General features: G+C 38.9%; 1 protein-coding gene across 4 annotated transcripts in view; it reads right to left on the reverse strand.

The window, feature by feature from the left end:
• The window catches only part of USP9X (ubiquitin specific peptidase 9 X-linked), a 361,613-nt gene that overhangs the window by 10,395 nt on the left and 335,370 nt on the right, over positions 1-15,848 (reverse strand). For 3 of the 4 annotated variants that reach the window (XM_042457061.1, XM_042457060.1, XM_042457062.1), the window contains exons 34-40: positions 13,503-13,644; positions 12,139-12,889; positions 11,127-11,250; positions 8,980-9,205; positions 5,450-5,579; positions 3,149-3,334; positions 1,962-2,182 (exon numbers count right to left, since the gene is read on the reverse strand). In XM_042457061.1, coding sequence (XP_042312995.1) covers positions 1,962-2,182; positions 3,149-3,334; positions 5,450-5,579; positions 8,980-9,205; positions 11,127-11,250; positions 12,139-12,889; positions 13,503-13,644 — 1,780 coding nt within the window. Of the gene's footprint in view, positions 1-1,961; positions 2,183-3,148; positions 3,335-5,449; positions 5,580-8,979; positions 9,206-11,126; positions 11,251-12,138; positions 12,890-13,502; positions 13,645-15,848 lie in introns of those variants that run through there. The other variant, XR_006102822.1, reaches the window with a different exon arrangement.

A 15,848-nucleotide genomic window follows, 5' to 3' on the forward strand; every position in this document is an offset into this window, starting at 1 on the left:
CAACAAATAGCTTCTATACTTAAAACATTCCAGGGCAAAGTTACCTTACAACTTTTACATGGGGCTGAAATTTGGGGATGGAATGAGAAGGTGCTTGATCAGCTAGAAGCAGTTCAAAACAGTAATTTTGGGTCTTTCCCAGGGTACTCCTGCTGCAAATTTAAGACTAAAAGTTGGACCGCCTTCAGTCTGTGCAAGCATTCACCTGAAACTGTTAAAATATTTTTAAAATGTGGGTGGCTTTTATAGAAACCATTTAGTGAAATTGTTTTTGGTACTTCAGGGAAGAGTGATGCAGTGGCTTGAGCATTACACTATGACTCTGGAGGCCAGGATTAATCCCCACTCAGCCATGGAAACCCACTAGGTGACCTTGGGCATGTCACACTCTCAACCTCAGAGAAAGGCAGAAGCAAACCCCTTCTGAACAAATCTTGTCCAGAAAACCCTGTGATAGGGTTGACTTAGGCAACCATAAGTAAGAAATGAGTTGAAGGCACACAGCTGCTGCCTGTTTTACAAATGTACACCTCAGTGACTGACTGTTTGCCCAGGATGCTAACCAAATGTCAGCTTGGTCCAACCTTTTCCAGGTAGTACTTCAATTTTAATAATAATAAACACATATTTCTCACTACCTTATTGACCTTTTGAAGTGTCACCTTACAGAAGGCATATACCAATTTTCATTTTCAAAGCATATCCTTTCCATACCTTCAGGGAAGATTTTATTTCAATTCCTATCAAATTGTTCTTTGTCTCTGTGGGCTGGGTCAATTAGAAGATACTAAAATTATGCTTTACACTGTCCTTTTTCTAGTAACATAAGAGGGAGATTTCTGAGCCAGACTTCTGGAGGATTTTCAGTGTTCAAAGAGGAATGTATCAACTCTTTACTGGCAGATGCACTCCTGTATGTTACTTACTAAGTTGCTATTTTTAATTTATCATTTAAAATGAGAAGGAATTGTTATCTGTTAGATTTTTTTGCCAAGCTGCAGTTAGCATTTTAATTTTATATTTTTAAAAAATTACAGTATATGTTGTAACCACCACTTTGTATTTTTATCTACAATTGTTTATGAAGCTGTTTTAACAACTATGTGTTCCTATGTTGTGACTTGGGATTATATAATTAAACTAATGTATTTATATAATGGGAAATATGAACTGTATTAAACTGCAAAAGTTTGAGTGCTTAGAGAGATCTTGTAGCACCTTTGAGACTAACTGAAAGAAATCGGCAGCATGAGCTTTCGTAGACTTCAGTCTACTTCCTCAGATGCATACTGCACTAGGATTGTGGGAGACCAGGATTCAAATTCTTGCTTGGCCACTGGGTGACCCTGTGATCAGCCTCAGAGGGAAGAAGGCAATGCCAAATCCCTTCTGAACCATTTCTGCCAAGAAAATCCCATGATATGGTTTTCTTAGGATTACCAGAAGTTGGAAATTACTTGAAAGCATACTATGATTTAAGAATTAGCTATCAAGTTGTTCCCCTTAAAAATGGAGCATATAAAGCTCTCAAAACTCAAATAGTAATTTCAAAAATATGTACTGCAGCTTCTTCCAAAGTAAGGATGAATCACATAGCATAAACTGCTCCTCTAGTTCTGGATAGAGAAAGTGATAAATTAGGGAAATCCCAGGAGTCATACCAAACACCACCAATTCAACCAAATGCTGATGAAAAGAACTATGCTCATCTCTATATAATTCCAAGATGAAATTAATCATGCTCCTTGTTTTAAATGTATGTAAAGCAATTTTCTTTTCACATATTTCTATACTGTTTTGTTGTTTTGTATGTATACTATAAAGGTGGATATAAATATTTTGAATAAATGAAGTGAATAAAATCTTCAGTTGATTTTGGACAATGGTGATGCAAGGTCTCAAAAGGCATATATATATATATATGTTACTTCAATAAAATGCTCCTTATCTTTATTTATTACCTGCCAAAGTAATTCACTGAGGACTGTAGATGAAAACTGAGGATTTTCCCAACAGCAGAAGCGAAGTAGTTTGATGGTCTCTTCGGAATTACTGCAGTCCTCAATTATTTTTTTCACATAACTAGTCCGCACAAACAAAGTGTCTGCCACATTCTGTTGAAGTGCCATTATTGGCTGTGATAAATTAGGATCGCCATATGGGTTGCTAAGTGGAGGGTTACCTAAAGAGAAACACTTATTATTTTATTTGCGTTTTGTACTATATGGTACCATACACCTATTAATGCAGTCATTTTATAAAATTATTTCATGTAATATGTATATGATACATTAAATAAGGATGTTAATATGTCTTGCTATTTGGTATGAAACTTGTAGGCACTCACTTGGAATTAAGCCTGTCTTATAAACACACAGTCATCTGATGTTGTCACAACTGTGATCACAGAACTATTAAAGCCATTTACATAAGACATGGAGGTGGAGAAGAAGCGGAAGCCCTGTCTTATCACAAACCATGTTGACAAGTGTGAAAAGAGTGTACCTCAATTTGCTGATACTCTCATCATTCATACCAAGTAAATCTGCAACACAGCAAATTATATTCTTCCTTACTGTACACTTTATTACTTAGAAATAAAAGGGTTTGCTAGCTAAGCTCCAAGTCCATGCCAGTCAAGACATTAATTTGTCTTCTCTTTCTTACCATCTATTAGTCTAAAGCCTTTTAGCATAACCAAAATGTTTAGACAGCAGTCTATCCCTTGAGTAGTCCAGGAATCCAGCTAAGCCCCGACTTCCTCAGGTTTAGTACAGAAAAATATAAAAAGGAAACAAAACAACACCACAATGGAATTACATCATTGGATATTAGCCATACTTTTAAGTAGGAGTGTGTATAAATCCCATCACAAGAAATAACTACTCTGGATGCTATTTTAGATTGAATCACAATGACCCATAAGAAACAACATCCTAAAGTTTCACCATTGTGATTTCTTGGTGATTGCTACAGTATATATATTAAAATTCCAGTTTGTATTTCAACATTTTGCAGTTTTTTTCAACTCTTGATCATAGGCCAGTATAACAGGAAGAAAAGGCTAACAAACTATGAATATTAACATGCTGCTACACACATTTGAGTACAACATATTTGTGTTTATGAACTTCAAAATTAACAGTACCGTTGATAGAAGACTGCATACGTGATGATACATTGCAACAACGGATTAGTTGGGACACCACAGTGTAGAGTTTGCCCAATTCAGCATACTGGTATTTGATAGGAGGACCTGGGCCTTCATCCAATGCCACAAGCATAAACGTGGCAGGCACGTTTAGTTTTAAAAGCTGTGTTTTTTCTGCTACACCTAAAACAGAAGACAATACAAGGGAAATATAATTGGAGCTACCCTGCATATATTCTAGGCTATTAAGTAAGTCATGTACACTCATCCCTCATATTTGCGGCTTTGATTATTCACAGATTTGATTAATATGTTCTCTCTAGGAATACCTAGGTCCTCCAGTGCAACTCTATGATCAACTTTAACTAAAAGTTGCACTGAAGGACCTAGAGATTCCTAGAGAGAATACTCTACTAGCCATTTGTAGCTCCTCCAGCACAATTCTATGGTCAGTGTCTGTTGGACCTTGACCACAGAGTTGCACTGGAGGACCTAGAGATTCCTAGAGAAGTGTCCTCTCAGGTAAAAACATAGTGTTTTTGTTATTTACCGGTTTTCCATATTCACGGGGGTCTTGTAGCCCAAACCCTAGCAAATATGGAGGGACAAGTGTACACTGTGATTTCATACACATCAAATTTTATGCATCTGTTCCCAACTGAGAAATCAACAAATGATATTTTGTACCCTCAAGCACCAACCACAAAGAATATTGAATAAACATTTTTATTCAGCCAGAAATGCTTATGAAATCTGTTCTCTAGAAGAATGAACTCTGACTTGCCCACTGTTAATTCTACTACATAGATCTTGTTGGTAAAGATGACCCTACTTTTCATCAATTTTCTTGTCAAATTTAATTGCATGTTTAATTAGCAAAACAACTTGGATACTTATCACAACTCAAAGATTTTTAAGGCCTCAGAAGACTGTGTACCTATCCTACTATAATTGTTCAGGGAACACTGCAGTATTTCTGAGCCAGTGAGATAAAGATAGAGTCTTTTAATATATTCTACAAACCCTCAATGGGACTAAAGGGGAGTTGGAGGTGGGGCTTTAAATGTTCACAGATTAAGGAATTGCCTTGCAGAGAGCATATTGCTTATATTTTAGCAAAGCCTTCCTGAACTTCATTAGGAAAGCCTTGGAATAACAGAGCTTTCTATGGCATCTTAATGCATGGGAACTCTCATTCTCCTTGGAGTTGTAAACCAACTTAGGGAGGTATTTACACACTTTCTTTCAGTATCATTTGGACAAAAAAGGAAATATTTCAAGGGGGCAGTTAAAAGCAATTTAAAAAAACTTCTTTCATGTTATTTTATCATTTTGTATCTTACTAATCTCTCTTGGATGGTGACAACTGCTTTATTTATGATTATTCATGCTAAGGACTTCTCAGATTGTGTTTTTAAAAGTTATTTGTAATTTATTTGTCTGTTGAATTATTTAGATTTTTGCTAAAGCTGTCTCTAAGAACGAGTTTTGTTATGTTGGATTTAAAAAAAAATTCAAATGCACGACTTGGATGTTATTTTCCTAATAATAATAATAATAATAATAAAGTACACTGAAACAATATGAAATACTGTCTAGGAACAACTACGTTCACAGCTTTGATTCATATTTTGCTTCATGTAACCTGCCTGACAGAATGGAACTTCTTTCCCCTCTTTTTCTTATTCCCTACTCTGCTCCCAATGCTTCTCAGAGGGTCAAGAGACTTGTGAGCTGTGATACAGAGAGAATGTGGGATATCTGAAGGTTGGAGGAAGGCATCTTACATGAGTGGAGCCCTTCTGTCATCTGAGGGGAGATCCTATATCCAAGCCTACATTGGAGGGAACTCATTACATCTCACAACTCTAATTTACCGTTTCATTTGATCTATTGACTATAATTTAAAGAAGTGACTTACAAACCTTCTATATTCTAGGAAATCTGTTATCAAATTGGCTACTGAGGAATCCTTGAGCACTACGGGCAACTTTGGAGATAAAATTATTATCACAATATGGACTTTACCAATTCCAAAGTGTATTCCAGAGACAGTTCATGTTAACTGCTTGGCAACACAAACTGAAAGTATGCCCTAAAACCCGACGCACCAAATTTTCCTTTACTGCTGTGATTTGGGGATGAGTCACATTCCCATCATTACTGATCTTCTCATTGAGGAATTCAAAGGACTACTAAAATATATTGTGAAAATCACTGATTCATGCCCTCAATAACAATTTTAACAACATCCTTAAATATCCATCAGCCTTTAAGAGTAAATAGATAGCACATTACCTAAATTGGCATACATCACAAACAAGTTGAAATATTGCTGCAAATGACGTCCATGTTCAGACACTTCCCTTCTCAGAAGATTCAATACAGCTCTCAGCAAGTGGTCACTCAAACTTAAATTGTCATAGGCCTAAAAATCAAAAATGGCATTGTCAATTGTAAGTTATTATTGACTGAAATTGATAAGCCAACACATTATGTGGCTTCACCAAGGCCTTTTAAGAGACCAACCGTATTAAATCAGAACTTGAAAAAGTTATTGTCTGAATGCAGCTCTCAACATTCTCAGCCAGCATGGAGCGAGGGATTCTGGAACTGTAGTGTAGAACAGCCACATGTGTCCAGGCTTTGAATGAAACTCTTCTAATTAATTACAAACTATGGTAACATCCAATTCTTAAACTGTCTGCTATACTAACAGTGAATTAGTTTAACATGAGTCTGAAAACTTCAAGAAGAGTCAAGACTCCAAGCAAACATCCCAACATAATTTCTAAATTAATGCTTTAAGAGTAGAATCATAGAATCATAAAATCATAGAATGGTAGAGTTGGAAGAGACCACTAGGGCCATCCAGTCCAACCCCCTGCCATGCAGGAAATCCAAATCAAAGTATCCCTGACAGATGGCCATCCAGCCTCTGTTTAAAGACCTCCAAGGAAGGAGACACCACCACACTCCGAGGGAGTTTGTTCCACTGTCGAACAGCCCTTACTGTCAGGAAGTTCCTCCTAATGTTCAGGTGGAATCTCTTTTCCTGCAGCTTGCATCCATTGTTCCGGGTCCTGTTCTCTGGAGCAGCAGAAAACAAGCTTGCTCCCTCTTCAATATGACATCCTTTCAAATATTTAAACAGGGCTATCATATCACCTCTTAACCTTCTTTTCTCCAGGCTAAACATCCCCAGCTCCCTAAGTCGTTCCTCATAGGTAGGCTTGCCATATCCCGCCTGGGGGCGGGACTTTCCCAGTTTGGGGCGGGGCCACACGGTCCCACCCCGGTTTGGCCCCTCCCCCAGGCCCCCCCCCCCCAGCAAGGCCCTGGAGGCAGCTCCAGCCCTCCCCATGGCTGTATGCCACCCTCCCCGCCTCCCTGCCTGGCTTAGCCTAGAGAGCAGGTCTTCAAAACATCTGCCACTCAGAGCTATTGCCAGCCCACTTGGTATATATACCCTGCAAGAGGCATTACTTTCAGGTTACAGTGAGCAAAGAAAAAAAGGCCATAAATGGTTCCTGTTTCACTGGGAGTCTAAATGCCTCATCTTTTCAATGTCTACCACTCAGTATTGTTGTAATTCTTTATCACAGGGTCGTTTTTGAGGCCCTAAACACCTTTCCTTGTAATATGCAAATTTCTTCCGAAGCTGACCAATGGGAAAGAAGCAGTCAGCCTTCCATTTGGGTTGGTTTTCAATGGCTTGGTGAAGGAAGAGGTTTTGCCTTGCAAGTTGCTGGTAAATAATAGAAGGCTTTGGGGTTGCAAAAGGCTGCAGAAATAGTTTGACCCCCTCCTTAAACATCCATGGCTCAGTGCTATGGGATTCTGGGAATTGTAGTTTCTTGTGGCACCAGAGCTCTTTTGACAAAAGGAGACTGAATGGAGGCGTTGCCTGGCTGGGGGCAGAGCCTCTTGCCAGCAGTGAGAAGGCTGCGATGATGAGGAAAAGCAGGGGCTCCTCTGGTGGTCCTGGCCACTTCCCTTGGCTCCCTCCCTCCTCCTCCTCCTCCTCTCAAAGCTCATTCACACTCCCTGGCTTTTCTCTCCCCCCCCCCCTTCTGCACTTTGAGACCCCTTTAACTGCCAAAGCTCAATGCTCTGGAATGCTGGTGTCTGTGAGGCATTTGGCCTTCTCTGTCAGAGAGCTCTGGTGCCACAATAAACTACAATTCCCAGGATTCCATAGCACTGAGCCCTGGCAGTCCAAGCAGTGTGTTTTGGACACAGAGATCCTCCAAATGAATCCAGTCCCTAGCTTTTATATCTCTCACACACACTGCAGGAATAATAACCCACTTTAACTCAGTGCTAGGGAATCCTGGGAATGCTAGTGTTTGGGAGACATTGAGACTTCTCTGTCAGTGATGGCTCTGAGGCCACAACAGATTACAATTCCCAGCATTCCCCAGCACTAACCCAGGACAGTTAAGTCACTCTCAAACTGGATTCTTTCCTCAGTGTGGATGCAGCTTTGGTGAGGAACTCTGGGCATTTCAGGCCAGCATTGTTTTATTTCTGCAGTGCATTTTGGATTAGAGACAAAGTGACCAGGCATCCTCCTCCTTTTCCAGGACATGTCCTCTTCTGTCACATTTCAAAATGTCCTCCATTTGGATCATGGCTAAGAAGCATGGATTTATAATTACATGGGTGTTTTTAGCTTTTATTTTTGGCCATGTCCTACATATTTTTGCTTGGGTGCCCTACATTTTGGGGTGAGAGCATTGGTCACCTTGGTGCTTTCCAGGGGTTAACTGCCATTCTGCTGTGGTGCTGGAACAAACCACCATTCCCAGAATTCCATAGCATTTAGCCAAGACAGTTAAAGTGGTCTCAAACCAGATTAATTCTCCAGTGTAGATGCAGCCCAAGCCTTTTGCCTCTCTTATGCCTGAGATTTCAAAGCCCAGCCTTGGCACCACAACAAACTACAAATCCCAGGATTCCATAGGATGGAGTGATGAGAGTGAAAGCAGTGTGGCAGCAGCCTAAGTGTGCTTAATGCAGTTCTTAAGATGGTGCACCTCTTGCCTACAGAGTCTCACAAGACTTTTTTGTTTAACAACTTGTACCCACTAACTCCATTTCATGTCTCCTTTATTTAGTGGGGAGGAATACAGACAAAACAAGTCAAAATGAAGGAAAACCAAAGTCCCTTGACCAAAGGGTTTGGTTGTGGAATAAGCCTCTGAAATATGCAAGAGGCAATGTTAAAATAAAGCCATGTTCAATGATCAAATGTGCTGTTTGGAATGGGGAGGGGGGGTGGCCAGAAAGGGAAGTACATTTCCGTGATCTGTCTACAAATAATGTCAAAATGTCCTCCATTTTGATCATGCCTAAGAAACATGCATTTATATTAACATTTCTAAAAAAAGCCTCAATTTTTGCGTGTCCTCCATTTTTATAAAATGTGTCCTACATTTGAAAATGTTGTCCTGCATTTGTCCTACATTTGTCCCGGTTTGGAGGTCCTCACTTATGGCAACCCTACTCATAGGGCATGGTTTCCAGACCCTTCACCATTTTTGTCGCCCTCCTTTGGACACGCTCCAGTTTCTCAATGTCCTTTCTGAATTGTGGCGCCCAGAACTGGACACAATATTCTAGGTGGGGCCTGACCAGAGCAGAATACAGTGGCACTATTACTTCTCTTGATCTAGACACTATACTTCTATTGATGCAGCCTAAAATAGCATTTTGTATAGTAATTATGATGCTATAATGTCAAAGAAGGATTAATGTTGTATCTTTGAACATTTAAGTATTAACAACTTTTGTTTACAGAATTCTGTCTAAAAAACCAAGCATACCTGACTAGAAGGTCCTGGTGAAGCAAAAGGTGAAGGACATGGTCCATCTTGTAATGAAAAATGTGCAATAAACACTATAAGTTTTGCAAATGCTCCCCTCACTTCAGCACTAGGGCATTCCAAAAGGTATTCAGAGAAGCGATTTGAAACATTGAAAAGGACGTTGTTTGCAAACCAAAAACGTACATTCTTGCTGTGACGAAGGAGAATGCATAAAGCATCATACCTGGAAAAGAAATTAAATTAATGGCATCACATTTTCAGAAGACAGAACTATGTATCTCATTTACAGCACTACCTGTTAGTAATAGGAGTACTGATTATTAACTGTTCATGCACACTGCAACGTTTATGGCCTTGAGCATAAGGGTGGCTTGGAGTGGCGTCTGGCCACTCCAACCACAAGAGTGCTCTGAGTGGCATGGAATCATGGCCACCAGACACCAGAGTCCTGAGGCTGACTGCCGCCACAGTCTACAATGAACTGCCAGCAGCGCTATTTTTGCGCTCCTTTTGCAGCCAGGTTGGGGTTGCTTTGGTGGTTGTGGTGCAGCTTTGGCTTGATCTGGGGGCATGCGTCATCTGAACATTACACCCCTGGATCGACCCAAAGGTGGCGCTTTTGGCCCATTTGTTTCAGCCTCATGTGGTATCAAATACAGCAAAACAGCCCTCTGTTTTTCTCCTAAATAGAAAGTCCTCAGTCATTCTAAATACAGTGCACCTGCGCCATATGCAGCTTTCATCTTACGCTGAAGCTGCAGCCATGTGGAAACAATGGCACATGTGCGCATGATGCGTGCACCCATGGTGCGTGCACCACAGCACATGCATGAGTCCCATTTTTTAATGGGGCTCGAGCATACACGTTTTCCCTTACGCGGGGAGGAGTGGGTCTGGAACAGATCCCCCACGCAAGGGAAGGGCCCACTGTAATGCTTTTTTGTGAATCAGAGATCACAAAAAGACCTGAAATAGCATAATAGCCAGCTTGCACTTGAGTTGTACTTAGAGAACCAGTGTGGTGCAGTGGTTTGAGCACTGGAACATGGCTTTGGAGACCAGGGTTGAAATCCCTGCTCAACCATGGAAACACACTGGGTGACCCTGGGCCAGACTCTCATCCTTAGTGGGAGGAAAAGCAAAGCCCCTCTGAACAAATCCTGTGATATGGTTGCCTTAGGGTTGCTATAAATCATAAACAACTTAAAAACACACAACAACAAAGTTGCACTGCCAGAGACAGGTGTTGGAATGAGATGTCTGCTAACCTAAAGCAAATAAAACACAGTCACCTTATGTGCACAACCTGAAACAGTTTTACAAAATGTTCCTCTATGGAGGCACAGAACCACATGTGAGTGAAAGTGTAATGTAGCAGTTAAGAGTGCAAGGCAAGGGCCAGGGGATTTGAGGTTGAAAACTTCATTTAGCTATGCAACTCCCTCCATGTTCTGAGACCAACTGCTTTCTTTGCTTGACCTAAGTTACAGAATGGTTGTGTGGATAAAACTGGGAGTGTGGAGGGATGAGACTATGCTACATGCATTTTGGAAGAAAGGTGGGGTCTTAATATAGAGCAATATATCAATATTGTAATAAATAAATAAATAAATAAATAAAACACATTTTAAATGTGCATGTGATTGCAAAAACACACAGAAAAAAAACCACATTTATTATTAACCAAGTTTCTTTCTTAAGTGTGGTTACTGTAGTACAAACTTCATATTCATTGTGAAGGCCTGCAGGAGAAGGACAGAGGGAAATTGTATTTGAAAGAGGAGGAGCAAGGCAAACTGGTACACCCCAAATATTCTGGATTATAGTTCCTACAATGCTTAATCATTGGCCATGGTGGCTGGGACTATTCCAAAACACCTGGAGGGCACTGGTTGCTTATTCCTGACACATTCTTCTAACATACTCCTGAGTCACAATGGTAGTTAAACTATAAGACCCAGATGTGCACCAAGTGTAATATATTCATTCCTTCAAGCAGGACAACATTAAATTTTTAAAAATAAATAAAAAGTAAATAAAAGCTGTGATCTATTTTGAGGCTCCATTTCACTGCATTGATCTCCCAATTTTTGTATGATTACTAACATATAAACATTAAAACTTATTTTTTAAATCTGAAATACCAATCACTGGCAGGGCCACGGACTATTTTCTTTGTGTGAAATCCTGTGGTAAAGAGAAATCTAGCAGCAAGCTGAACACTAATCATGGTTATTTCTTCTGCATCAGGCAACAGGTGATCTTGTCCTAAAGAAAAATGGAATAGAAGGTGCTATGATACTGCTTGGAACTGATACAGCATATTATTTTGGCTTATTTCACAGATTATTTCACTCTGAAATCTGACAAGTAAATTTGACCTTCAAAAGATACTCTTTTCTTTTGCAATACTGGCTGATAATTGACTAAGCATGGGTTGACTTATCCACAGGTATACGAGTTAAAATAATGTACATTAACTCTCTCTCTCTCTACACACACACACACACCATCCCCTTTCTCTGAATAGAGAGCTTAGTTCATCCTGGAAGCACCAAAAAGAAGCATGGATCCCCTCTTCTCTCTCATCCATCCAGCCTTTAGTATGAGCACAGTTATGCCTGTCCGAATTTCTTTGGCATTGTTTTCCTTTGCATCATCCTTTGTTACATGCCCCTAAGTTTTACCCTTGACATATCCATGGGTCACAGCAAAATCCATAATTTTGGCCCCAAAACCTGCCCTCGACTTATACATGAGGTCAACTTAATAGTCGAAAATATACGGTATCTTAATTTTTAGATACATATCGCTAGTATGTCTGAATGTACATTTGCATCATAGCATTTCATTTAAGATACCAAGATCTGGTTATTACGTTTACCAGTTAAATGCAGAAATAATCTTAACAAAATGTAGAACAGCAAATAAGTCAAATGAGTGATAATGCTGATTAACAAATAAATGGTGACTTCATCTTTTGTACCCATTTTACTAATTAGAAAACAAATTTGTTTTAAATCAATCCAAGGAAAATAGTATTTTTAAATAGATAAACTTAATTTTAAAACAAAACACAAGTATGAAAAATGTAAAAGTAATGTATTTGTAAAAACAACTATCAATTCATATTATTATGAATATCTAAGTACTGACCTGGAGGAGGATTCAGGTAGACACTGTTACAAGTCAGTAATTTCTTTACAAACTGGAAATATTCTAGGCTGTACTGCATTCGGTTATGCATGAATTGTACATTTTGTTTCCGTACACTTCGCTCAATGGCAGATGGCATTTTAATCTGATGGGGTTTAGTAGTCATTGTAAGTTCTGAAATATATTTTATTAGTTCATTATCTTTGTCTACTGTGTCCATACGTTCATAAAAAAGGATGTAAGCATTCCACCACCTTTTCTGACGTCTGTAGGACATGCGCTTCATCATGTGATCAAATACTTCCCCCATGTATTCTCCACCAAAACACTGATTTTTCATTTCTTCATCATCATCCATTTTGCATTCTGTCACATCACCATCATCAAATTTATACCATCTGTTTTTCTCGCCATCACCACCATTTCTCTGAATAATGTAAGAGTAATAATGTCCACCACTGGCTTGTCCACTGTGTACCAACACACCCACTAGTCTATATTTTGTACTTCCAGAATGTTCGTTTTCAGGTTGTTCATTCTGTATTAGCTGATTTTCAGGATTTACATCATCCCCTTCTAGTTTTGCTACTCCTGCCACTGTATAAGGTTCCATGTCCAACTCTCGTGGAAATTCAAAATAATCATTGAACTTGATTGCACATTCCCTTTCCCAGTCATAGTCAAATCGTTTCAGCTGGATGGCAAGAACTGGAGGCAGCTTTTTAATCAGCAAGCGTTTCACTGTATCAACCTAAGAAACAAAGATCTGTATGTTACAGCAGTCCATCGCTGTGAATGATTCATACCAAAAACGCTCCATAACTAAGTGAAACAGAAACAACACCTATGTAATCAGGTGAGAATACACTAGGTGGTTCAATAAAAGACGCCCTCAATATGATATGCATTCTATATCATGGAAAGATTTGATAATTGACGATGATTGACCTGTAGTCATCCTGAATTGTGGCTATTAATTATGACAAACACTAGCTGTCAATTATCTATACAGTGGTACCTCGGGTTACGAAATTAATTCGTTCCGCGGCTAATTTCGTAACCCGAAAAACCTTCGTAACCTGAATTGCCATAGGCGCTAATGGAAAAAAATAGCTCTCTGCTGCCCTCCGGTGGCGAAATAGCGCCGAGGTTTTTTCGTAACCCGAAAAAACCTTCGTAAGCCGAAACAATAAATCCCTATGGGATTTTTTCGTATCCCGAAAAATTCGTAAGCTGGGTAATTCGTATCCCGGGGTACCACTGTACAATCAAGCCATCTAAAATAATAGGTTTTCTTGAATTATGTTAAGTGCTACTGAGTTTTGAGCATTTCAAAGCAAAATAACACTGTATTTCAAAGTTACCTTTTTATTGCATTTTTCACAATGGTACGCATTTGCACCTTCCAGTAAGTCTCCTTTGACATATTGTTCCAAGGAGTCAAGCAAGTTTTGGTGATTTCTTATATCTACATTCAGTGTTGTAAAAGACTCTTCACATTCGTACCTATGGATGTGGAAGAATGGGTTAATTATGCCGAACTAATAATCCTCCAAATGCAACAAAATATGCATATCATGAAAACATAGTTAATAACTTTGCATATCATGAAACACAGTTAATAACTACAAAATGTTTATTAAAAACAGATCATGTATATTTTTAGGTAGAGCAGCCTAATTTATCAACTGAATGTATTCACACTGGATACAAAGTAATGCCTCTCAACTATATCTCATTTATACAGAAATGTTAGGTAGCCCAATGAAAAAGTTAAATTATTTATTAACACACGAGTATGAAGAAATATAATTGTTTCTATCAAATATACATTATGAACTACAGAAATATTATTTTGTATATTTATTGATAATTCAAGGAGAAACAAAATTAGAGAATTCATTTATCAATGCACTCCTGTTAATTTCTCTTAGGCTGCATCCACACTGCAGAAATAATCGAGTTTGACACCGCTTTAACTGCTATGGCTCAGTTCTATGGAATTCTGGGAACTGTAGCTTGATCTGTTCAAAGTCCTATTTGTTTGTCTTTTTGGCCATCCACAGTATCCTCAGCATTCTTCTCCAATGCTACATCTCAAATGAGCTGATTTTCTTTCCATGTGCTTTCTTTACTATCCAGCTCTTACATCCATAATAGTGATGTATAGGGAATATACATGGACAATGTATGGACAATCTTAATTTTAGGATTCAGTGTTATGTCTTTGCAGTTTAGGATTTTGTCTGGTTCTTTCATAGCTGCCCTTCCCAGTCCTAGTCTTTTTGATTTCCTGACTGCAGTCTCCACTCTGATCAATGTTTGATCCTAGTTATGGAAATTCTTTGACTATTTCTATTTTCTAGGATGATTCATGTAGGTCTTTTGTGCTCATTATTTTTGTCTTCATAATATTGAGCATTAAGCCTACCTTAGCACTTTCTTGTCTGAATTTCTTTAGTAACTGTTCCAGGTCTTTATTGTTTTCTGTTAGTATTATATAGTGTCATCTGCATATCTCAGGTTGTTAATGTTTCTTCTTCCAATTTTAACTGCTCCTGCCTCTGAGTCTAAACCTGCGTGTACTGTATTTTCTGCATAAATGTTGAACAGATAGAATGACAGAATGCATCCTTGCCTGATTCCTTTGCCAATTGAAAACCATTCTGTTTCTCTGTATTCAGTTCTGACTGCAACCTCTTGTCCTGAATATAGGTTACACATGAAGCCAATGAGGTGTAGTGGCATGCCCATTCCTCTAAAAGCAAGCCACACATTTCCATGATTTGTGCAGTCAAATGTTTTGCTTTAACTGATAGAACACAAACTGATTTTCTTCTGGAATTACTTGGCACACTCCATTATTTATCATATATTTGTAATGTCATCCCTAGTACCTTTTCCTTTTCTGAAAACTGCTTACACTTCTGGGATCTCTCACTCCATCTATGGTGTGAGTCTATGATGCGGAATTTTGAGCATTATTTTGTCTGCATGAAAAATTGATACAATAGTCTTGTAATTACTGCAGTCTATTGTGTCTCCTTTGTGGGTAGGAATGTATATTGATCAATTCCAATCTGGGCCACTATTTTGTTTTCCATATTTGTTGGCATATTTTAGTTAGAACTCAACTTGTTTCTCTCACTGTGGATTGTAGCAGTTCTATTTGTATGCCATCTGTTCCTGGTGATTTATTTTTTTGCAACTTGAGTGCTGGTATCACTTCACTTTCCAAAATTCCAGATAAGGGATACTCAAGTTGTGTTCACATTTATAGGAAAATGCAAGTGTAAACAACTCACATACTGAAGGGAGACCCTCAAGAATCTCTGTTACTGGCAAGGCAAGATTGGAAAAAGAGAGCCAGCATTTAAATCTCCAAAATCACATGACCCCACCACTACCATCTCTGGAACTGGCACAAAGAGAGGTAGCTCCTGTGGCTGTGCATTACAGCCACAAGAAGCTCTCTTTTGCAAAGTTTTACAAAGTTTTTAATGCCTGGCCAGCCACTTTTCCTCATCCTTTGTCTAGCTGGAAGCAGCTTTGGCTGGAGAAACAGATTATCAGTATCAGATTGCAGCAGCATGTCCACGGTAAACAATGTAATAAACTTTAAGGTTGAAAAAAAGTGGGATTTTACTGTTACCAATTTTACTGCAGCTATGTGTGCCTGTCTACAATAAGGAAGTCAAATAGCAACTGCT

The sequence above is a fragment of the Sceloporus undulatus genome, chromosome 3 (genome assembly GCF_019175285.1).
Source record: "Sceloporus undulatus isolate JIND9_A2432 ecotype Alabama chromosome 3, SceUnd_v1.1, whole genome shotgun sequence".
In the NCBI taxonomy this organism is placed as follows: Eukaryota; Metazoa; Chordata; class Lepidosauria; order Squamata; family Phrynosomatidae; genus Sceloporus; species Sceloporus undulatus.